This window comes from Chaetura pelagica, unplaced genomic scaffold, assembly GCF_000747805.2.
Source record: "Chaetura pelagica isolate M959 unplaced genomic scaffold, ChaPel_1.0 scaffold192, whole genome shotgun sequence".
Classification (NCBI taxonomy): Eukaryota; Metazoa; Chordata; class Aves; order Apodiformes; family Apodidae; genus Chaetura; species Chaetura pelagica.
Window position 1 is genome coordinate 1,057,139 of NW_009952570.1, and position 25,625 is coordinate 1,082,763.

Sequence of the window (25,625 nt, forward strand, 5' to 3'; positions counted from 1 at the left end):
AACTCCTCCTAATTCTTCCAGTACCAGTAAACAAATCAGCTTGGACCAAAGTGCCTTCAAGGCTCTTCTCTCCCTTCCTTCCATTTTAATCTGACCAAAATGTTGCCAGTGTGAGCCCCAGGGGACAGAGATTACTGAGACAAATGAACAGTGACAGCCTGAATTGAGGAGCAAGATGATCTCAGAACAGAAGTATAGTATTTTCACTTCACTGTAAAGGGCACCAGAGAAAATCCTGCCCAGTGAGGCATTTCTAACAAAAATCAATATTCTTACCTGTTGCAAACTGAGAATGAGTGTCTTTGCACACTGGATTTTATCTATTTGCCGTGTTTTACTCAGGGTTTCCTTAATGATATCTCCATAGTCATTGTAGTACTAGGAAAAAAAGGTGGAAAAAACCCTTTTTAAATCAAACTTTTTATACATTTCCTTACAGTTTTCCTGATAGAAAGATTATTTGCAATTCTTGTTTTGAAATGGCAACAGTTGCCAAAAAGCCTAGTCTCAAATCCAGATTTTTGATGTGAGTGGAAGGCAATGTCTCAATATCCAAACTGGACTGATGGGTGGCCTGGCCCCAGTGAGGAGGTAAGGAAGTCTGTAATTTTTATTACCTTTTCTAACAAAATATGTTGAAATACAAACAAAGAGTATTTCTTAGACAAAACTGATTATTTGAGCAAGGTGACACATGGCTGCAAATTCCAAGAAACAACCTGACATTGAGAAGATCCTTCCACAAGTGGGTGGGGACAGTGGCATGAAGCTCCACACACACTGCAGGGTGACTTGCATGGCCAGGAAAGGAATTCCTGAAGCCAAAGAGCTGAGTGAGGACTTGGGCAGCAGGAAGTGCTGATTCTCTGGATGTTAGAAGAATGGCTGCTGAAAGCTGCAGCCTGTGGTACTGACCAGTTGGGTAGGAAAGCCTGGATCATCATTAAAACTTCCAGGCTGAGAAAAGAAACAATTTTCTTTCCAAACAGGATTCTTTCAGCCTCATTAACATCCCTGCATTTGCAGCCACTGCTTGTCATTCCCTCTCAAATATTGCTCCTGCCTTCTTTGGTACAGAAACCCTTCTGGTTTGTATTCTAATTTAAGTTTGATTTTTCTCCCACTTTCAAGAGAAAGATGAGTGTGGGGACAGAAGACCAAGCTAGAGTGGCAGGGAGGAAACTAACCTGGGCTGTGCCAGCTTTGGTTTTCCTGTTTAAAACAACCTTTTCTTACCTAAACCCCTTCTTCCTTATGGCAAGCACCAAGACTGGGAGACTCCCAGTGAAATATGACAGTGAATAGAGAACTGATACTGTGGATTCTAGGAATGAATTTGAGAAGGATAAGAAATTCTGTGTAGAGAAGAGCCTCTCTGGAAATACTCAGCACCTGGTAGGACCAACTTCTGGTGCTGCCAAAAAGCACCCTAAGGCAGCACTCCTGTCACACAGAGCTGCCTGCTCCTCCGTGGCAGGTGTGATTTAGAAAGGAAAATCTATCAACAAAATCAAGTAAAGCTGAAAAAGTTTCCAAAACTGTTCAAGGAAATAGGAGCCTGGACACTACACTCTGTGTCCAGTTTGGAAGAGGAGAATCCCCAGAGCTGTACCTTCATATAGTGTTTGAAGATATCTGCTGCTGCATGCATGTCCACAATGTCATAAATGATCAGCTTGCTAAAGGCAGCCAAAAGGTTTCTTCTCTTATGCAAAGCTTCTATTTTGTTGGCTTCATCTTCTTCATCTCCCTCTGAAAGCATCAACAACAATAAAATCAGTAACTACTCTGCTATAATGCAACATTATTATTTAAAATGGAGGTGAGGTTGTTGCAGGAGAAGCTGAGATGCAAGGTGGTAATTCTGGAGCCCTGGCTGGGTTGGGGCTTTCAGGGAGGCTGAGGAACATGTCACACCATTGCCCAAGAACACTGCTCATGGTCCTGAGGAGGCACCGAAAATAATCCCCAGGGAACTGAACCACCTACTCTCTTCACCCTATGCAAGGCCACAGTGAAGAGTTACTGAATGCTTTTTGTGTACCTTGTGACACAGGGCATGTGGAGATGCCTCATTACCAGGACCAAGCTATGGATAGTCCACATAAGGACAACTGGAAGCAGCAATACTTATACTGCAGGCCTTGGCCTTTCCTAGGAGAAATCCATGGCTCTAAAGCATCAATAACAGCAGGAGGTAAAATTCAGCTGTGAGAAACATTCACACTAAATGGCAATGCCCTAAGGATGGAGGCTCCATGTAGGACTCAACTCTGTGAATGGAAATGAAACTGCACACAGAAGATGATGAAAATATCATATAATAATAAAAGTATATTCCACAAAATAATAAAAATGAGATCAGCTATAAGAGTTGTGAGGAAAATTAATATTCTGTGGTATTTAGAAGAGCTTATTCTTGGAGGGAACCAACCAGTCTGAAGAATTACAGAGCAGCAGGGGGAGGAGGGACTTAGTGTCACTGAGACTCGTGCTGTTGGAGTCTCCACAGAGCTGCAGCACTTCCCACCTCAGAAAAGCTCTTATGAGCAGTGGAGCTGGCTGGGCATGCACGTTTTAATCCTGAGAGATGCTTCATCCCACAGGATCAAAGCCTTCTGGCACACTACTCCCTGTCTTCCCCCTGTTTCTTGATTTATCATTCCTGATGTGATCTGAATACCAAAAAGTTGTCATAAATGGTTAAGACTGACTTCTTGGAGTCAGGACATCATTAAGGAACGCAGATGACATATAAAGATCTTCACCCATCTTTTTTGCTGTCTTGCCAGTCACAGGATGGGAAAGAACAGCAATTTTGCTAAAATGAAAAAAAAAAAAATACTAGACACTGTCCTCCTAAAATGTTTGATGTGTTATTCTGAACACTGAGCTCACAGAGTGTGCTCAGCTGCACACAGACTCCTGGTGAAGGTGTCTCCCAGGATTCTTCCCAGGAATCCTGACAGGAGCTCAGTGAAGACATTTGAGCTGAGAGGGTGAGAAAACTGAAAGCACCTTCAGAGCAAGAACACATGCTTTGAGGTCTCAGCTCTTTCCATATCCTGTTGTCTTAAAAGATTGAAAATAGCATCTCTGTGTCATGCAAACATAGAGTGAGTGCAGTGGAAATGCAGAAAAGGTGTCAGCAGCAGCAGGTCCCCAGCAGCTCCATCCAGAGTTTGCCCCCCTGGGAATCCAACTCTTGCTCAGCACAGTTCAGGATTCAGGATCTGGGCACCTCTGTGTCACACACCAGCAGCACCAAGTTATTTAACAACCCCCAGCTGGCAAATCCACCTCTGGGCAGCAAAAAGCCAAACCCTCAAGTTCTCCTTGCCAGGAGGCAGAGATGGGGTCAGTCCCAAGGTGGCCACGCTCATGTGTCCAGGGAAGCACCAGCTTCAGGTACCCAGGAACCCTCCTGTCTCCAACCACACACCCACATCCTGAGCCTGATGTGATTGTTTGGGGGGGCAGAACAGGGGGTGTTTTTTAGTAAGATCAGAGTTTCTTATGGCCTTCTTTGCCTAGAAGGGCATAAGTAAGGTTTGCCTTTGGGATCCTACTGCTCTATTTAATAACTACACAAGACTTCTCTTTACTGTTCCATTGTGCTTCTTCCCTTGAAGCCATATAAAATCAACTCTGCTGCTGAACTGAGACTGGAGCATTTTGGAAACAAGACACTAAGAAAAACAGAGATCAGTAAAGGAAGAGTAATTTTGCCCAATTTTTGCAGCCTGTAGTTTGCAGGCCACCCCCATGTCTTCCAAAAACATCTCTATTTACAAAGCAAACTTGGTAACTACTTTTTCTTAACACAAGTTGCACTGAGTATTTCACACCTCCCAGAAACAGGGAAGGATTAATTTTGAAAACATTTGAGCCAACTGGTCTGAAATTTCTCTTCTTTCCTCTTGTGTCACGAAAAAAGGGAGGCAGAAAACATGAAAGCTAAACATACCCATGCTCTGGTTTTCATCATCTTGGTCAATAAAGACATGGTCCATCACAAAGCTGAGAAGTTCTGACTGGAGGCCTGAATCTGGATTAAATACCAAGGGCTGAAGACCTTCTCGACCTCCAGTCATCAACTGATGACTAAAAATCATCAAGAGGTCACAGAGCAGCATGAAAGCCTGAAAGGCAAAGGAGAATGAATGCAGTGACTAAAAATATAATAGTATTTATTTAATTTCCTGATACTCCCTGCTATTATTCAACTTCCTGCTTTAACTATATTCAGTTCTTTGTGCTGGGAAGTGTTCCTGAGGGTTTTCCCTAACTTTAAAAGATTATGCCTTTGATCCCTGAAGGGAACTGTGTTTACCACCTCTTCCATGTGCAGGATGATCCATATTAAACTTCCATTTCTCCTCTATCACAAGAACTCCAAATCTACCTCTGATCCAAGGACTGTAGCCCAATTTGGAGTACAGAAAAAGCACTTCTTTGGAGAAACAGTTAGAAAAGTTCAACAAGCAAAAAAAAGAATGATGTTAGGAGGGAAAACCCAAGCTGAGTTACTGTCAGATCCCAAAAATACACAGGAGCAGCTGAAAGCAATGAATTCCTTGCACAATTTCATCAACAATTCTCTGCAAAAAGAATCAAGTCACTCTGCACAGCTTTCAAACCCAGAAAAGAGCCAACCAGGGCAGAAATTTAAGTGATTTATGCTCATTACTGTGATACCCTCGTTACCTGAGAACATAGAAAGAAGGCAGCTATTAATAACTTAATTTCTTTCCAAGGCTTCTGTGTATTCTCCTGTGGCAGGAGAGTGACACTGGTTTCCCCCCAGCTCACACTGTGTCACAGCCAGCTGCTGCATCACGCTCAGCACCTTTCAGAAAGTGCTTTTAATCATCTTAGTTTCTCTGTTTTTAACCTCAGCTACTGAAAACTGAGCAAGAGAGGAAGGCTCCAAGTGAGTTCAAAGACTACAAGATCCCTGCTGGTTGTGCTGGCCCTTCCCAGAGCCTGCAGAGCTCCAGTCTGGGCAGTGTCACCCCACATAGGTGGGAGCCCAAAATCCAAATCATTGTAAAGCACGTGTCTACTTTGGAGACAGATGGCAGGATTTGGGATTTTCCCCTACTGGATCAAACATTGTGATTAATTTCAGCTATCATCCCACCTGCTCTAAACTCCTTTGATACTTACTAGAATTTAATCCCATCCTCTAAAAAAGAGCATATGAATGATGCACTGGAAGAGCTTATTTCTGTCCAATATAAAGGCTGCAGTGGATTTAGATGCAGGTGTCTATATACTGTGGATAAATCTTGTCACAGGCAATTTATCTCACTCAACCAATCTAGGAAAAGTTGAAATGTTTTGAGTTCTGTTCTAGAACCACTGAATGCTTTCTTCCCTCCTTTAATATGGACTTTGGTCTTCTCTGGAAAGACTGTCTAAATGAAGAAGCACACGTGGAATGGGGACAATTTACACAGAAATATCAAAAAACTCCAGTAAAACAAAAGAATTAAGGAACAGTCACAGACTTTTTGAGGAAGAATATGACAAAAATGATACAAGTGGAGGAACCTCTGCAGTCTCTAGTCCAACCTGCTCTGATCTGTCTGTAGGTCTGGCTGGCTGAGGCTTGGTCTAGCTGAGGTTGTGAAGTGTCCACAGAACTGTGAGCTGCAAAGGAGCTTCTAAGAAAAGTTTAAATTACCAATTAAAATTATTTCTGTGCACTAATCAGAAGAGAATAAAACCATGTTAATTCATCTCAGGAACAACAACTCTGCAGTAATGGGAAGGGCCATTTACCATTTGTTGATGCAGGCAAGACATCAGTGGGAGATATTTATGCTACAGTATTTGCATGAAACTAGATGGTATTTACACATTATACAATGTTAATAAAACATGCCAAGAGTAACTACTCAGAATATTAAAATACAATTACTAAAGTTAAACCTGCTGGAACACAACGACACCTCAGGGTCTTTTAAAAATACATGAACTAGCAACATCTCTGAGCCTTTAATATTGATATTTATCAACTTGCAGAACAGTATGTAAATGCCAAGCTGAGCTATCTTTCAAAAAAATACATCTGATTTTTAAGAAGCAGGATCTTTGACAAAACACAGGCAAGAATCACAGTTAGTTACAGCCTCTGTGAAAACCTGGAAGGACTGACAGAGAAACAATTTGCAGGCAACTAAAAGGTGTCATCAGACCCAGTGTAAATCAGCATTATTTGCAAAAGCTCAGCAAGCAAAGCAGTTGTTGTTTTGCAGGGACTGAGACTATTTCAACAAGCATTTTGATTTAATTTCTTTTATTTCAATATCTAGATACATGTAGCAGAAGGTTCCCACTCTAAACATGTGCCTTTCCAAAAATCTAAACCAAAGAATTGGGCAACTACACTGAACCATAAAACCCCACCTGACACCTCCCCATGTAACCATATTTCATGTATCTACTTTTGGCACGTGTGTGCAAGGAGAGCTGTGTGCACTCAAGTTTTCAGTCAGCCAATCAGGCAGTGAAGCAAAGCAACTTAAGCTATGATGAGAATCTAAAAAAAAAGCCCAGATCTTCATATTTGTATCATGAAGACACCACGTTAATGGATATTTTAGTCTGACTTCTCACAAGGAGATACAACTATTTGTCAAGTGAGGATTTTTGCATAGCATGAGAGGACACTACGTTCTTAGTGCTATTCAGAATATTTTTGTGAAATGTATCTTTTTTTTTTTAGGTAGAAAATATACAGGAGCAGGGCTGTGTCCAGTTCTGGAGCCCCCAACATAAGAAGGACATGGAGCTGTTGGAGAGAGTCCAGAGGAGGCCACAGAGATGATGGGAGGGCTGGAGCAGCTCTGCTGTGGAGCCAGGCTGGGAGAGTTGGGGTGTTCAGCCTGGAGAAGAGAAGGCTCCAGGGAGACCTGAGAGCACCTTCCAGGGCCTGAAGGGGCTCCAGGAAAGCTGGGGAGGGACTTGGGACAAGGGCAGGGAGGGAGAGGACAAGGGGGAAGGGATGAAAACTGGAAGAGGGGAGATTGAGGTGAGACATGAGGAGGAAATTCTGGAGTGTGAGGGTGGTGAGAGCCTGGCCCAGGTTGCCCAGGGAAGCTGTGGCTGCCCCATCCCTGGCAGTGTTGAAGGGCAGGTTGGATGGGGCTTGGAGCAACCTGGGCTGGTGGGAGGTGTCCCTGCCCATGCAGGGGGGTTGGATCTGGATGATCCTTAAGGTCCTTCCAACCCAAACCAATCTGTGATTCTAGGATGACCTGAACTGCTAGAAGCTTCAATTTTCCTCCATTAGCCACAATGGGAAACACAGACACAATAACTGATATTCACCACTACTTTTACCTGAATTATTAGGATAACAAAAAAATGAAGTCTCATTCAGGCTTAGGTTTTTCCACTCTGGCTTCAGGCACTTGCCTCTGGCAGGACAGCAGTCCCTCTGCACTCCCTATTAGTCACTAACAGGGGAAAAAAATATCCAGAAATAGGGAGAGAAAGCTTCAGCCCATCTGAGGTCTCAACAATCACCTAGAAGTGCTTATTTCCATCTATTAATTCAGCAAGTGTCAAAAGGAATAGGCCTTTATTTTAGGTGTTTGAGTTAGATGCCTAAAGTTGTGACAGCTGAACATGAGCCTTCTAATCCTAATTGTTATATCCAAAATGGATCTGACATTAGCTGAGCTTGGAAGGCACTTTTAATGCTGCTGCTCTTACGTAGTGTTTGGTCAGTTTTCTTAGAAGGCACAGATAATTTTAAGTCAGGTGTGTTGTTGCCTTTGAATGTTACTACAGTTTAATATTCACGTTTGTAAAAGCCCGTGACAGACATTTCCTTTACCTGTTCCTTGACTGGAGTGTTGACATTTGACAGACACTGCTGGCAGACAGCCAGGAAGGATTTCACTGTTTTCCTCAATACCAGTAAGTCCTCCTAGAACAAACAAGAAAATAATATAGAAATATTAATTTAAAAATGTTGTGAGGAAGAAGCAGAATAAAAAGATGCTGATATCATTTCAGACATTCAATCCAAAACTGGAGAGGCTGTGAAAATACATTCTGTTCATACAGCATGGAGTAAACCAGGTCATTAATGTTCAGAGGAATGAGCCAGGGTTTCCCTGTAACAACAATAAAAGAATACAATTCTGAGTTAAAATTGTCTGATTTACATTAAATGTAAACTGTAAAGGTTTCAGAACAAAAAGGTTAAGACCTCGAGGTCAGGCTCCATGGTGGTTTATGAAGAATTCTGTTCTCAGATAAATCATAGAATCATCATCATAGAATCACAGTAGCATTAAGGTTGGATGGGACCTTAAAGATCATCCAGTCCCAACCCCCCTGCCATGAGCTGGGAACCACTAGACCAGGGTGCACAAAACCTCATTCAACCTGGCCTTAAAAACCTCCAGGGCTGGGGCATCAACAACCTCCCTGGGCAACCCATCCCAGTTTCTCCCCACCCTTAGAGTGAAGAATTTCTTCCTAATATCTAACCTGAATCTCCCCTCTCTCAGTTTAAAACCATCACCCCTTGTCCTGTCACTGTCTTCTCTGATGAAATCACCATCAACCAAGCAGTGAGACACAATGAATGTCTCAAGTTCAACAAAACCATCCTCCTAACTGGTGCAGACGTGGGAAATCACAGACAGCTGAGGAGAAGGGAGGTTTGTTGGTCTGGAGAAAGAACTGTTTGTGGGTGGAAGAGAGCAAGGCATGACTGTTCTCTATCACCTGGCCCTAGAGCCAACGGGTGGGCATTTCAAACGAGGACCCCAGAATGGCAAGTTCAACAGGGAAGATTCTCTGCTTGGAGCTGGGGGGGGCTAATGTGGTACCCTGATGAATTTTAGGGATAACAAGATAAACCAGTGGAAAAAAAATTCCAAAGAAAACATCAGATACTGGAGCATAATCCTAAGAATATGCGAAACAGCTGCAGGAGAAGAAGAACCCTGCCATGAGAGCAGCACAGCCTGCCCCTGCTGCAGCGCCGTGCTGAGCACAGACACGGCTTCTGGCCCAGGCTGGAGCACCCACTCTGTGGGTCAGAAACCAAACACCCCGAGAAACCAGACCCAGAGATCCCTGGGACTGGGGGGCAGCTTCAAGGTTTGTCAAAAGGACTCGTGCTGCCAGTCTCTATGCACCCATTCTGCTGCTCTGCCTTGCCCTGGTGACACATACCGCTGCCCTGCCTGCCCCTGCCCACCTCACCGTGGGGCTCCCAGCACCTGCATCTCCTCCCAGGCCATGGGCAGCTCTGCCAGGGTCCTGCAGGTGACACCAGTGCCCACATGCACCTGGGACCTTTCCCTCCCAGTGCCACCATCACTTGTTTGCTGTAAGGAAGGGATTACTACCTGCCACCCGACTGCTGCAGCCCGTCCCCGTGGCACCCTCCAGCCTTCAGAGGGAACCCAGCATGTCCTGCAGATCACCCAGCCTCATCTCAACAACCTGGCAACACTGGCCTTACCAAAACCTCCAGCTGTCCCTCATACTGTCTGTTCAGCCCATGTGTCTCATTTCCAGTTTTAGCTTTTCTTACGGCTTCCTCTCACAAGATCTCGTTGCTCTTTGTTTACTGGAGCCTTTTCTGTGGCCCATATGTTCTCCCTGCACTGGTTCCCAACAACAGGCAGCCTGCAAACAGCTTGGGTGTTCCTGAATCTCTGCACCTCTTGTCACTTCCAACAGTGAGTGAGATTTTCTGACATGGACACTGAAGGTCTATGAGCTATCTCACCTTCCTATTCCCAATTATTTTTTCTCTGATGATGCAGCCAAGGATCCCAGCCACCACTTCCTCTGTAAGACAGCCTGGCTCTGTTCCAAGTCACAACCTCCCAGATACCAGCCTTATGTTAGGCAGCATTAAAATGCCTCTTTGTTTCTTAAATTGTATCCTGTTTACCTATTGATCTATCACCCACACTTGGAACCCCTTTGCTTTACCTTCCCTGATGACTGCAGGAAATGATCAGTGTCTAGCAAAGAATGGATCTCCTGGACTGCATCCAAAGCTATCCCACTGTGTGATCACTTCCCACTTCTTTCTAATATATCAACCAGCTTTGAGCTACTGAATATGAGTTACATGAAATTCATATAATCACCTGAAATGCAATGGGATTCTGATGTTTTAAACTAGTATTTGAACTGGTTTATCTGTGAGACAAAAATGCAATTGTCTCAAGAACAAACTTATTTGGTCCTTCCAGTCTTACCTCTTGGCCGTGTTCATTTGCACTCCAAGCCTTTTCCAGACTGGCTTTTCTACCAACCAGCCCAAGATTTTGCCTAGAATTGATGCCAGGCTGATCAGTTCAGTGTTACCTAATCATCTGATTTACACCTTGAAACACTGGGATTACAGTCACTTTAATAACTTCCTACTTTCTATCACAATTACCTTCCATTTAGATGTTAATGAATTCCACAGAGAAACTAAAATCTATGAAAAATCCTATCTAAAGGTTAAAAAGTGAACAAGGATGGCTGGCATTTTTCTTACTGTCAAAGAATAAGTAACATGTAGGTACATGTTATTTATTAACCTCTCTCGACAGCACGACAAAGACTCATCCTGAGAGGTTACAGACAGCAGATCACAGAGTGCACCCAACAATGGAGCCATCTGGACCTCTCCTACAGTTGGTGAAACCTCCAGATCACTGTAGAGTGGTGAATTTTTTTTGGTAAGACAAAACAGGAAGGAAAAGAATGAATTTGATTTTCAAGTCTTGCCCCACTGTCAGGCACACAGCCCAGGCTCCTCGGGTGTCAGGCCTTGATATGCTGGTGTCAGCAGAAAACCAGCTATGAACAAAGATTGTGGTCCTCTTGGTTGCCAGGGGGGAACCATGGGGTCACTCTAGGGATGGGATCACTGGTGACCCGGGGCAGCAACAACCCTTTGTTGAACTGCACAGCACAGGGTCTTCACATTTCACTAGTCCATGGCAGGAACCAGAAGGAGCCGCTCAGAGCAAGGACCAGCTTTGCCCCCACCCCTAATGGACCAGCTGTGGTCACACCATGTCCAGCTACAAATCTTCAGTTATTTTCTAGCTTTAAATTGAAGCTTGTTTTTTTCCATTGAGGCCATTTGGAAAGGCTGTGCTTTTGCTAGGTTCATCTACCAAACCTCTTCTTTCCATGTGCCCACTGTCCTTCCTCCCACCTACTTCTCTGCAGCACTAACTCCAGCTCCTCCAGACCTCCTCCTCAACCAAGGAACATGATCCAACCTTTTGCACCTTGTGACTCCTCCCTTTAGGATTTTGTGCTTTTTCTCATTGGGCTCATATAAATATGAAAAGTCACCAAGTCACTACGTTGGGTTTTTTAATTCCTCTTTAAATCCACCCTACTAATCCCTCTGGAATGACTACACCCTTGGCTCAGGGGGCTGCTGCTCCTTCAGAATGTTTCACCTTTGTCTCGTCTCTGAATCCTTGCTCTGTTCATGGCTGGGTCTTTTTTCTTTTTACTGTTTTAAGATTCTGGACTCTATTCTTCTGCAACTATTTCCTTTTTGTTACATACACATACAGTGCAATGGTCCCAGGCACCTGGTTTACTGAATACATGAAGGATGTACTGGATGGGAACAACAACTGTATAATCTAACTCTAGTCTCCTTTGTTCTCCAAGATCTACAGACAAGAGACCTCTTGCTGAGAAATTACCAGCTTCCTTCGAATTTGACAGGCTTTTCTCCAGGCTACAAATGACTGCTCCCACAAACGACCCAGTTCAAACCCCTGGCCCCAGTACCACACTGTTCACCACAAAGAGCATGTTTGCTCACCAAAAGCCCCCATAGACATGGCCTCAGCCTCCTCTGAACGTGGTCAGAGAGGAAGACCAAAGATTAATTGGAGCATAGGACTATGGATATTTCAAGGCTTACACATTTCATCCTTACCTGCTGCAACCCTCCTTTTAGTAATTGCCTTCTCCTTTAAGATTTTAGACACCAAGATGATTCCACAGTTCTCCCTCTTTTCTACAGGCTATGTTGAAAAAGTTTTAAAATAACTCTGCTCCAACTCTGTGCTGTTTTTAACTGGTGGAATCTTTGTTACTGGACAGAGAATTTGGACTTCCTTACTAATTCAAACCATTAGTAATTAAATAACTCTTTTCTTAAAATATCTTTGATGCATCTTTATGCTGATATCTCTTCCTTAAGCTCTGTGGTCAAACCTGCAACCTGCAAATGATGTTACAGAGCGTGGAGGATCCACAGGCACCCTCTTGGTAACAGGCAGGATAAACAATAGCCCACCTAATGAGAACAGGAGGGCAATGGTGCCTGTGAGCGGAACACCCACAGCTACCTGTTCTCAGGGGGTGTTTGCCTAAAAACTGATCATGCTCTCAGGGAAGTTAACAATGAATTTGCTCGAAATTACCAAATTGAACACTAATCACAGAATCACTGCATGTCAGGGGTTGGAAGGGACCTCTGAAGATCATCAAGTCCAACCCCCCTTGCCAGAGCAGGACCAAAACCAGGGCAGGTCACTCAGAAAGGCATCCAGACAGGGCTGGAAAGTCTCCAGAGAAGGAGACTCCACAGCCTCTCTGGGCAGCCTGTCCCAGGGCTCTGTCACCCTCACAGCAAAGAAGTTCTTCCTCATGTTGAGGTGGAACTTCCTGGGCTCCAGTTTGAATCCATTGCCCCTCGTCCTGTCCCAGGGCACAAGTGACAGGAGCTTGTCCTGCCTTCTTGATGCCTTCATGTATTGATAGACATTAATAGGATAATTAGATCCTCCCACAGTCTTCTCCTCTCCAGACTGAACAGCCCCAGGTCTCTCAGCCCTTCCTCATGAGGCAGGTGTTCCAGTCCCTTCATCATCCTTGTAGCCTTCCTTGGACTCTCTCCCGTCCCTCTGGAACTGGGGAGCCCAGAACTAGGAGATTACCAAGAAGCTTTTGAGAACAGTAGGATTCGCCTTGAGAAGAAGTACAAAAGCAGCAGGAAAATGTGGTCATGGAGAGGAATCATGGGGTGGAGCAGAGCAGCAGCCAAACCAGGTTCGGTGGCCCATCCTGCCCACTGGGAGCCCTGAGTGGGGGGCACCCTCTCAAAGGCTGCAGCATTTGCGTGTGGCTGTGGGGGCTCTGGGGTGGGTACAGATGAAGCTGGAGCACCAGCCTCACACAAACAGGGGATCTCAGGCTCCCAAAAGAAGGGCCATGGGCTTGTCCCTCATTTCCTGTGAGAGGGCGGCATGTGTCACTGCAAACTGTTCGTGTCTCCTGGGGAGAGGGGATAGAGCACTTTGTGAACAGCTACAGACTGCAGCTTAATCATATCTTGTTAATAAACTGATGAGCTGACTTGATTCTAATTTAGTTTAAACCACAAGAGTCAAACAGTTTTTCCCTGCCACAGAGGAAACCTCCAGACCAGCACACCCCCCTGGTCAGCCAGAAACCACAACGTTACAGGTGGGAAGTGTCCCTCAGAAAGGAATAAATGTGCCCTGGCCTTGGGCACAATGCCTGGGACAGTTGCCAAAGGAGGGTAATCATCTTAGGAGAGAGGCTGTATTTTTGGAAGAGCCATCTGAACACCAAAGAATAACAGCATTCCAAAAAGATTCTGTTCCCAACTGTACACCCCCAGTTGTCAGCTGTGACTCCACTCTAGAACCAATGCACAAAATCATTAAGCATTTTTGAGCTCTACTCAAAGGAGAACTCACTTTGAAAGAAATCTTAGCAGAACCACCCATCCCACCTGCAAACTTCCTGCAATAAAAGATACATGTCATGGATGCAGAGGAGACCTGATCAAGAAATGTAAGACTTGTCAATTTGTGCCCACTGTTACCAAAATAAATGCTTCCTCTCACGGAAACATAAACACCCTTGAGCCCTGTGCTTCATGCCAAACTGTTTAGATACTTTATCCTGTGCATTGCATGCCTCCATGGGAACTGAGGAGGTGAAACAGAGCAGCAAATATTTGCCAGCACAAACTCACACAAAGGACCCTGCTGGCACCAGATGAATATTTCTTACAAATCAATCCCTGCATCTCTGATCTCTCAGGTTGGATCTCAAGGGAAATCTAAAATATCATCTTCTAAACATGAGCCTGGGAACAAAAATTGATAAATCTGCTGGATGCAAAAAACCAAGGAACACAGGATTAGTTTTATGACACAGTATGAATTCCCTTATCTCCATTAACCTTTTCATCTTTTATCTACCTCCTCTTCCCCACTCTCCAGCTCCTACTTCCTTCCTAGTAACTGTCTTCTCACAGCACCTTTCCCTGCTCCCACTTCCCTGTAGGTACCAACGACCTTCTTTCAGGGACAGTTCCCCTCATCTGTATCAAAACAGAAAAAAAAACAACTGTTCTCAGCTTGCAGTTTGCTTTGTGTTCTTCTATTTCAAACCTGAAAGGTTTGTATGACCAAAGCCTCTGTAATTCTTGCAGCTATTGGTTTGCTGAAGTACTCCAGTCTATGGACCATCACCTCCCTCTGGCTTTACATCATCACAGCTACAGTGAAGTACTAGAAAGCTGGATGGACCTACATGTTGACAGGCTGTGTCAGAAATCTTCCTGTAAATGGAAGTTCCAGAGGAGGCCACAGAGATGATGGGAGGGCTGGAGCCTCTGCTCTGGAGCCAGGCTGGGAGAGTTGGGGTGTTCAGCCTGGAGAAGAGAAGGCTCCAGGGAGACCTGAGAGCATTTTCCAGTGCCTGAAGGGGCTCCAGGAAAGCTGGGGAGGGACTTGGGACAGGGGCAGGGAGGGATGGGATGAGGGGGGGATGGATGAAAACTGGAAGAGGGAGTTTGAGGTGAGACATGAGGAGGAAATTCTGTGCTGTGAGGGTGGTGAGAGCCTGGCCCAGGTTGCCCGGGGAAGCTGTGGCTGCCCCATCCCTGGCAGTGTTGAAGGGCAGGTTGGATGGGGCTTGGAGCAGCCTGGGCTGGTGGGAGGTGTCCCTGCCCATGCAGGGGTTGGATCTGGATGATCTTGAGGGTCCTTCCAACCCAAACCAGTCTGTGGTTCACAATGACATAAAATGACTGTACAGTGGCTGGAGTGATGGAGCAATGGCTCTAATGCCTTTTTAGGCCAGTTGTGTCTCCTCACTGCAATCTCCATGACCTACTTACTTTGGAAGGGGAGCCTTCAGTGATCTTCACCAGCTGCCAGAGGATGGAGTAATGGGAACACTGCAGTGCCTGAACAACGATCTGGAACAGAGGGAACACAGAGCACACCAGCAAGGTGATCAGCAAAGTGGGTGGAAAACTTATAACACATTTTGGGGAGAAAAAAAAAGAAGCTCTTAGGGGGTAGTTTTTTGTTTTCAAGGATCTTACATTTTCCCTTAGTCAGTTTGGTGCAATAAGGAACCAGCTCACTACAAGTGTAAAAAATACTGAGTAAATAACGAAAAACAGAACAGAAAACTGCATTAGAGCACAGCAAGAGGTGTAGAAATCCAACCCCACACCTACATCTCTCCATTTAAACGTATCTGTTTAAATACATCTATTCTAGTAAAAATGGCTGGAAATTTGTTCTATTGTCAAATGAACACGAGACTAATTTCAAAAAAAAAAATAAATAGAAGAAAATTCAAGTTTTCTCATGGAAAAGACTGGGCTTATTATGTTTGTGGTGCCCATAAAACCATCCATGGTGTCTTTTTAACATTTCAAAGCTATATTAGGTGTTTAAAATTTCCAAATTTTTTTGGCTTGTAGATATTTCCAACAGTTTGTGGTTCTGTGCAGAATAAATGAAGTTTGTAACACATCACAAAATACTTTTTTGAAAGGTATGACTGAAGACCAAATTATTGCTCTCCAGCCAACCTCTCCCAGTGGGTTGGGGGAGGAAATACTGAGGAGAGTTGAGCTCTCAGAACCTTCTTAAGATCTCACAGAAGTGTTTGGGGAGCCACATCACTGTCACAGTGGCTGGTGGTGGCACAGAGAGGTTTTATCTCCTGGCCCCTTCTCTCCAGGCAGCACAATTCCAGTAGCCAGAGAGCACAGAAGGTGCATATTTCACTTTAAATATGCTGAACTACTGGGGTCTGCAGCTTAAAAATCCTGAGAACGCGAAATGGTCCCTATGCTCATCCATGAGGAGACTAACACTGAAGTAGGAGAAACCAAGCCCAAGATGTGCCCACTAGAAGAGCTCCACTGGAAAGCCTGGCCAGCATCCCTGCTCAACCTTATTCTTCTTTCCTAGTTTTCATAAACTTCCATCTTACCTTCAGTGCACAACAATAATTTGTGGTAATTGTACCTGTGGCCGAAGTTGACAAGTGTCAGGCTTCAGTGTAAACATGATTGATGCACTGCTTTTCACAGTCAGGACAACAGTTTCTCCTCACTTTACAGATGTGAAAGGTGAGGCAAGTAGCTCAAAAATCACAAAATCCAAGATTTGTTACCTTCTGGACAGTGGCCTTTCACTCAAAACTCCATTTTTTCCTAAATAACTGAAGACTAGTGCATTAATCATTGGTATTGCTCTACAACTAGACTCCTGGAGACCTGGACTCCCCAGAGGATGCAGTGCAGGTGCTGCTGGCTGTACCTGCTCGGGCATGGCTCCGTGTTCAATTCCAGTTCTGAGCAATCTGTAGCAGTTGCTAAACAGATCCCATTTGGTGAGATCGTGAGCACTAGAACGAGAGGGAACAGAGAGAGATCAGTTGTGTTCCTCCAAACTCCACAGCACAGCAAGAATACGGTGTGACCTGACAGCTCTGTGAGCAGTTTAGTAGCTGTGCAAAGCCACCAGCACCCAGGCTGCTGGGCAGGCAGCTGCCCCATCAGCTCACAGACTGATAAACCAGAAGCTGGACTGAGAACTGGGGAGAAACCTTTCCCTAGATGGGGTTTCTGCAGGGAGGTGAGAAACTCTCTGTTCCCCACACACCTTTAAAGGTTACTTGACTGTAGCTATAAGCTGCTTCTCAGTGTTGCCTCTAAATCATCTTTGGTTCTACAGGAGAGCATTGAGGCTGGTAAAGAGACTTGAGGGAAAGTCTTATAGGGAGAGGCTGAGGGAGCTGGGGTTGTTTAGTCTGGAGAAGAGAGGACTCAGGGGGGACCTTCTCACTCTCTTCAACTACCTGAAAGGAGGTTGTAATCAGGTGGAGTCAGGCTCTTCTAGTGACAGGACAAGAGGAAGCTGCTCCAGGGGAGGTTTAGGTTGGATTTCAGGAAGCACTTCCTCGTGGAGAGGGTGATCAGCCATGGGAATGGACTGCCCAGGGAAGTGGTGGAGGCACCATCCCTGGAGGTTCTCCAGGAAAGGCTGGAGGTGGCACTTAGTGCCATGGTCTGGGGATGTGGTGGTGTCAGGTCACAGGCTGGACCTGATGATCAGATGTCTTTTCCAGCCTTGGTGATTCTGTTTAGAATCACAGAATTCTTTGATTTTGTTATTCTAAACCTGGTCAGAATTCCAGAAGGCACTTCCCTGCCATTGCAGCAGAGCTGTGGCCAAAATCCAGCAATGTATATGGAATGAAGAACTGCTTTATGCAAAATAAAGTGACATGGTTTTCTGCCCTATCATTTAAAGTAATAGATATATTAGCACTAGATACTAAATATCTTGAAACACCTAAAGGAAGGCAACATGATACACATGTGTAAGAGACAGAGGTGGTAGCTGCCACCCCCATTCATACTTTCCCAACTTGATTCTCCAGCAAGATGAATACAAATGAGATTAGCAACATATCCTCAAAAGCCTTACAGACCTCACCAGCTTAGGATACAGCTTTTTTAATACAGAACCAAGAAATACATACATAATCACAAAACATCAAGTTTCCTGAAAGTAAAAAATTCTCTCTCACAAAAATGTTCAGGTTTCACACTTTTTTTCTGCAGTGGAATTAAACTAAGATAATTTGAAATAATTTATAATATGCTGATAAAAGAGCAAAGCACCTCAGAATAATCAGAAACCTGGTGACTAAAATACTCACCTGGAAGAAGAGATACTCAGACTGAACGGACAAATCTAAATTGGATAAAACAGCCTCTTGCATCTGACTCCCTTTCATCCCAGCACGTCGATCACCCAGACATGCTCACCTTTTCTACTGCTTTGGAGCTGCCTGACTTGAAATAATTAACTCCCCTGTTCAGCCAGAAAGACTAACATTTAGCTCCAAAACAGACACAGGTTGAACTCAACACTGGAAATGCCTTAGATCCTGTTGAAATCCCCAGTATGAGATGCTTCCCACACTAAAGCCCTCGAGAACCTCACTGATAAAAGGTTTCACAGAACAGTTCATGTCCCTGTGCTGAGAGCAAGTGCAGGATGTGCTCCCGGGCTGTGTCACTGAGCCAAGCTGTGTCCTGACTTCTAAATCGAATCCATGGACATGAACAATAGGAAAACTTCCAAAAAAAGGAAACAAAAATGTAAAAATACTCCCCCCTGCCTTACATTCTGGAGATTCTTCAAAGTATGGAAAGAAAATGCTTCATAGATAAACTATGGGCTGTCAGAGAAGTGCCTGTGCCTGGGGATATTAAGCACATGGAGGCTGCTTCAGCAAGCCACAGGGCTGCTAGCAGAGCAGAGCTGCACCTCCTTAATTACAGCACTGTAATTAAAGCAGTAAAACCTCCGTGGTGTGCAGAGGCAGGTATCAGCAGAGATTATCCTACAGAGAATAGGAAAGAAAAACTGTCTCGTTCCTGCCTTTGCATTTTGGAGCCCTCCAGGTGGGGTGGTTGTGCTGGGGATGTGCCCCATGGCCCTGACAGCTCTGCTGGGAGCCTGGCAGTGCAGCTCAGCTCAGGAAGGGCTTCACAGCTTCCAAAGCTCTACAGAGCTGGAATTTTTCAAGCTGTACAGGGCTTTTCAAGATAAACTTCCTTCAAGAAGAGCCTCCACATTAAACTCAGGCATATTCTGGCCCACCCTTGTCTCTTTTGAGCTGCTTAGCAAACAAAAGTTGCAACTGGACTCAATAAACTCCACACAGTTTCAGGCTGACAGAGGCTCCTAGAAGGAAAATTGACACAATGCAGAATTTTCCCTTAGTGCCTTCCATGTCAGAGTCCCCATGGATTACAGAACACAAGGCCCATCAACCCAAGCTGTACCATGGGCTCTGAGCAGCCAAGGCAGATCCAGTCTGCTGTTGCTACTGAGGTTTCATTTATCATCATTTCTATTTCTGGATATAACAAATTCCTAAGTAATTTACTCTGAAGGATGTACTGCTCAACTACTGGAAACAAGGTTCAGCAAAAGATTTCTGTAACAGAAAGAGAAGATCTGCTGGTGTGACCATGAATCTTCCTAGCTTGGAAGTGTCCTGACTGCTCATGCTCATATTGCTAAAAACATGGCTTGTACCTGCAGTTCCTACAGTCACTACAGGCTTGGGGTGCCCACCTGGAGCCAGGAAGGAATCCCACTCCCTATCCTATTTGAGGACTCCTGGACAGTGGTGCCAACAACTGTGATTTCTAAATGTGAAACAAAGTTCTATATACAAGACAGGATCAAAAGGGCCCATCCAGAGTACTGGAGATGACGCTTGAGATTCATGGGACCTGCACTGAACCAACTGAAGTAATCAAGTAAGAAATGCATGTTTTTTAGCACACAGACTGCTACAGCACTGATGTGTGTGAATTGGGCTGCAGTCAACAGCCAAAAATTGTCTCCATGCACTTACAGAGAGAAAAAAAGGCAATAAATATTAGCGAGACCCTATGCCCTGGTTTGAGCCAGGATAGAACTAATTTCTTTTTCTGTGATTTTACTTTTCAGTTAAATCCCTTCCAAGTAGCTGCAGTTTCTGACACTACCAGCATGTTTTCCAGTCAGTGTCTGCCTTTAGGAGTGATCACATTCCATGTTTATAGTCACAGCCAGAGAACGGTGAGCAAAACCAAGGTCCCTGCTGGGGTCTGAGGAAACCATCTTATGCTCTGGAACTAGAAGGGAGTAAAAGGTCACACCTGGGATCCTCCTTTGGGGAGGAGTGGACCAGACAAGTGACCAAAGTTAACCAAGTATCAGTGATGTCCAGTGGGGCACTGGGCACAAGCTGGAGCACAGGAGGTTCCATGTAAACATGAGGAAAAGCTTTTTCACTATGAGGGTGACAGAGCCCTGGGACAGGCTGCCCAGAGAGGCTGTGGAGTCTCCTTCTCTGGAGATTTTCCAAACCTGCCTGGATGGGTGTGACCTGCTCTTGGGGATCCTACTCTGGCAGGTAGGTTGGACTAGATGATCTTTCAAGGTCGCTGCCAAGCCCAAATATTCTGTGATTTTGTGATCCCATCCCATACATGTCATACTGGGTACAAATTTGAAGGATCACAAGGGGCTCACCCCCTTCATCCATAGCTGGCATCCTGGCAGGACTCCATCTGTTTATCTGCCTTTGATCCCAAAGTTCCTGCACCCTGGCACTCCTGCATCCCAGCTCCCATCTGCCACTGCCTCCAGGAGTCAAGCTGGTGACTCTTCCAGGGCCTGCCCTGCAGCCTTAGGGTGACATGGGTGTTACTAGGGGTGGGGGGAAAGCACCACAGAGCTTTTGTGTATGTTTGTATATATTTATATGTATTTCTTTTCCTTTTCATCACTACTGTCTCATTAAAGCTGTGTAGTTTAGTTTCCAACCTGTAGTAGTAGTTTAGTTTCCTCCCTCTCTTGTTCCCTGTAAGGGGAGGGAGGGGGGTTAACAAAGAGCATCTGTCGTTCATTTCCTCGCTGGCCTGGAGTTAAACCACGACACCTTGGCAAAGAGAGAGGCCCAAGAACACACTCCAGGTGTTCTAGTCAGAAGACCTTAAGAAAATGTATTATTATATTGTGAAAACTTGGAAGGAAGCAATGTAATAATGAATTTCATTCTGCTATCCTTGTTTGATGGAAATAAATGAATTTAAAAGTGTGCTGTGAGCCCTTTGTTGCCATGACCCTCTCAGAAAGGGGGTCACAGCTCAGGCTTGGGAGATCTCAGTAGAGAAGCTTTTTGGTCTGCAAAGCTTTGCTGATAATGCCCTGCCATGTCATTTCCACTTTGCTGGGCTTCTTTTTCCTAAAAGATGAAGAAGCAGCAACTACCAAGGAACACAAGTACAGCAAAGTTTCTCTTTCTGGAAGAAGAGGAATTGGTTTCTTTCCAAATCTGCAGCAACTACTTTATCAGGGCACTTCCACCACATCTGAAAGGTGTCAGTTGTTCACCTGCAATTTCAGCTTCTTCTAATTTCCTTTGGCTCCCATTTGCTGACAGACAGGGACAGTTTCAGACAACAGCCACTGTTCTTGAGATAAGAATGACCCATGTCAGTTTTGAATTGAAGATCCTAATCTCACAGCTACAGGTTTGGCAAAAATTCTGTCCGGGCTGGTACGATTGTTTCCTTTCACAAAGAAACCACATCAGGTGTCACAGTCAGTGGAGTAATGAAAAGATTCCATTACTTCTTATTTGCAAGCAGAGATTAATTAGAAATTCCCACTGAACTGTGATAACAAATCAACTGAGAAATGACACACAGCTGCTCTTCAGCTTTGATTCTTTTCTCTTTCCCATTTTTTTAAGGTGAAGGTAGAAGTCTCTGCCCCCAGCTTGTGTGTTATCCTACAAAGCTTGCTTTATGGGCTGATGGAAATCTCTCGAGATGTGGAACCCTACAGGTAAAAATATACATGGAGGACTCAGAAAAGCCTAGAACCTGTGTATTTCTTGGATGTGAACTGGAGCTTTCACCAGTCCCCTCAGGAAAGGCAGATGTGGCTCCAGCATGTTGCCAGGGAGACTGGAAACCTAATTTGCACGTGTTACCCTGCTGCACTAGGAAATTAGTAACGATTTAATGACCTTTGTGGGACTCTTGCTGAATGGAAACAAAGAGCAGATCTTGCAGAACCATTTCAGACAATGACCCAAAGCAGAATTCAGGGTGAGTGAAGACTAAGCACAAAAAGAAATGAAATCACTAAAAACAATTTGTAGAAAAGAGGTGGCAGGAGCAAAGTCCTCCAGCACCCTGTGAGAAGGAAGGAAGGCTCTGTGCCTCTCATGAAGCTTTCCTACATACTGACCAGGAGCAATTAATTCCTATAGTTAATAGAAGGGGACAATGAGGTCTTTGTGCCACGCTCCAAAATTCTCAGTTCAAGTGAAAATGTTCAGGTTGCTCTACAAGTTTTGTGGGTGCCAGCAGGTCTCAGAGCAGCAGGACTCTGAGGAGCTGCTGCCTGGTTCCACTGAGCTGCATCATGTTGAGTGAGGAGTTTCTGTGCAATCCACACAGCGAGACTTTGCCAACAGTTAAAACCATCTTATGCTCTGGAACTAGAAGGGAGTAAAAGGTCACACCTGAGATCCTCCTTTGGGGAGGAGTGGACCAGACAAGTGACCAAAGTTAACCAAGTATCAGTGATGTCCAGTGGGGCACTGGGCACAAGCTGGAGCACAGGAGGTTCCATGTAAACATGAGGAAAAGCTTTTTCACTATGAGGGTGACAGAGCCCTGGGACAGGCTGCCCAGAGAGGCTGTGGAGTCTCCTTCTCTGGAGATTTTCCAAACCTGCCTGGATGGGTGTGACCTGCTCTTGGGGATCCTACTCTGGCAGGTAGGTTGGACTAGATGATCTTTCAAGGTCGCTGCCAAGCCCAAATATTCTGTGATTTTGTGATCCCATCCCATACATGTCATACTGGGTACAAATTTGAAGGATCACAAGGGGCTCACCCCCTTCATCCATAGCTGGCATCCTGGCAGGACTCCATCTGTTTATCTGCCTTTGATCCCAAAGTTCCTGCACCCTGGCACTCCTGCATCCCAGCTCCCATCTGCCACTGCCTCCAGGAGTCAAGCTGGTGACTCTTCCAGGGCCTGCCCTGCAGCCTTAGGGTGACATGGGTGTTACTAGGGGTGGGGGGAAAGCACCACAGAGCTTTTGTGTATGTTTGTATATATTTATATGTATTTCTTTTCCTTTTCATCACTACTGTCTCATTAAAGCTGTGTAGTTTAGTTTCCAACCTGTAGTAGTAGTTTAGTTTCCTCCCTCTCTTGTTCCCTGTAAGGGGAGGGAGGGGGGTTAACAAAGAGCATCTGTCGTTCATTTCCTCGCTGGCCTGGAGTTAAACCACGACACCTTGGCAAAGAGAGAGGCCCAAGAACACACTCCAGGTGTTCTAGTCAGAAGACCTTAAGAAAATGTATTATTATATTGTGAAAACTTGGAAGGAAGCAATGTAATAATGAATTTCATTCTGCTATCCTTGTTTGATGGAAATAAATGAATTTAAAAGTGTGCTGTGAGCCCTTTGTTGCCATGACCCTCTCAGAAAGGGGGTCACAGCTCAGGCTTGGGAGATCTCAGTAGAGAAGCTTTTTGGTCTGCAAAGCTTTGCTGATAATGCCCTGCCATGTCATTTCCACTTTGCTGGGCTTCTTTTTCCTAAAAGATGAAGAAGCAGCAACTACCAAGGAACACAAGTACAGCAAAGTTTCTCTTTCTGGAAGAAGAGGAATTGGTTTCTTTCCAAATCTGCAGCAACTACTTTATCAGGGCACTTCCACCACATCTGAAAGGTGTCAGTTGTTCACCTGCAATTTCAGCTTCTTCTAATTTCCTTTGGCTCCCATTTGCTGACAGACAGGGACAGTTTCAGACAACAGCCACTGTTCTTGAGATGAGAATGACCCATGTCAGTTTTGAATTGAAGATCCTAATCTCACAGCTACAGGTTTGGCAAAAATTCTGTCCGGGCTGGTACGATTGTTTCCTTTCACAAAGAAACCACATCAGGTGTCACAGTCAGTGGAGTAATGAAAAGATTCCATTACTTCTTATTTGCAAGCAGAGATTAATTAGAAATTCCCACTGAACTGTGATAACAAATCAACTGAGAAATGACACACAGCTGCTCTTCAGCTTTGATTCTTTTCTCTTTCCCATTTTTTTAAGGTGAAGGTAGAAGTCTCTGCCCCCAGCTTGTGTGTTATCCTACAAAGCTTGCTTTATGGGCTGATGGAAATCTCTCGAGATGTGGAACCCTACAGGTAAAAATATACATGGAGGACTCAGAAAAGCCTAGAACCTGTGTATTTCTTGGATGTGAACTGGAGCTTTCACCAGTCCCCTCAGGAAAGGCAGATGTGGCTCCAGCATGTTGCCAGGGAGACTGGAAACCTAATTTGCACGTGTTACCCTGCTGCACTAGGAAATTAGTAACGATTTAATGACCTTCGTGGGACTCTTGCTGAATGGAAACAAAGAGCAGATCTTGCAGAACCATTTCAGACAATGACCCAAAGCAGAATTCAGGGTGAGTGAAGACTAAGCACAAAAAGAAATGAAATCACTAAAAACAATTTGTAGAAAAGAGGTGGCAGGAGCAAAGTCCTCCAGCACCCTGTGAGAAGGAAGGAAGGCTCTGTGCCTCTCATGAAGCTTTCCTACATACTGACCAGGAGCAATTAATTCCTATAGTTAATAGAAGGGGACAATGAGGTCTTTGTGCCACGCTCCAAAATTCTCAGTTCAAGTGAAAATGTTCAGGTTGCTCTACAAGTTTTGTGGGTGCCAGCAGGTCTCAGAGCAGCAGGACTCTGAGGAGCTGCTGCCTGGTTCCACTGAGCTGCATCATGTTGAGTGAGGAGTTTCTGTGCAATCCACACAGCGAGACTTTGCCAACAGTTACACTAGAAACTACTCTTGGTATTTCCATAGGAAGAGAATGCATCTTCCAGGCTCGCATAATAAACTCTTATTATTACTACTACTACTACTTATTTTGAGGAGAAACATCTCAGAGGCATCAAGAAACTGAAACAACTTCCCCCAGGGCTCTCCCAGGCTGAGGCTCAAAGCAGACACTTCAGAAGTGTCCCTTGTGCACTGACTGTCATGCAGGGAAGTACAACTTCTGGTAAGACACTCACAGGGGTAAAAGCTTTTAGTGCAAGGGATGGTTTGCCACTTGCCAATCAAATCTGTACAAGTAATGGCATTAACTAACCATGGACACAGATTAATCCAAACAGTTATACTGCCAAATACCACTAACCATTCATCAATCTCAATATTTCATATTTCAGGCCAAATATTTTCTCATTTCGTGACACTAGACATCAACTGGTAGTCACTGAAGAGATAAAATTAACATAATTCATTTTTGAGAGAAAAAAAAAATCACCTACTTGTGGAAAGAGGTTAATCTCTTTAATGTGGAGAGCACGTTGTATATGTCATCATCATCAGCTTCTTCTCCCTGAAAGTGGAAGGGAAACCATTAAGAGAGCTCAGCAATCCAGCAAAGCACAGCACTGCATGGGGAGGAGCAGGTTTCTCTGGGGGTTTATGTTGACACCAAAACCAATCCCACATTTTCCAATGACTTTTATCTAAACTCCCTAAAAAAGGGAATATTTAAATAACCACTGCATAGCACTAGGAAAGAAGCAAGATCATCTGATCATCAATATTCAGCAGCATCACTGTGTCCAGACTCAAAACAGTAGCAGCTGAGACTATTCCCAAGAATAAAATCAGAATTCTTATTTTACCAACACGACAGAA

The 25,625-nt window shown here is 44.7% G+C and overlaps 1 protein-coding gene across 2 annotated transcripts in view; it reads right to left on the reverse strand.

Annotated features, from left to right (window-relative positions):
- The window catches only part of STAG1 (stromal antigen 1), a 137,820-nt gene that overhangs the window by 17,398 nt on the left and 94,797 nt on the right, over positions 1–25,625 (reverse strand). For both annotated transcript variants that reach the window (XM_009993502.1, XM_009993501.1), the window contains exons 19-25: positions 25,247–25,317; positions 16,620–16,707; positions 15,176–15,256; positions 7,850–7,942; positions 3,968–4,142; positions 1,613–1,752; positions 277–378 (exon numbers count right to left, since the gene is read on the reverse strand). In XM_009993502.1, the coding sequence (XP_009991804.1) occupies positions 277–378; positions 1,613–1,752; positions 3,968–4,142; positions 7,850–7,942; positions 15,176–15,256; positions 16,620–16,707; positions 25,247–25,317 (750 nt within the window). The remainder of the gene's footprint in view (positions 1–276; positions 379–1,612; positions 1,753–3,967; positions 4,143–7,849; positions 7,943–15,175; positions 15,257–16,619; positions 16,708–25,246; positions 25,318–25,625) is intronic.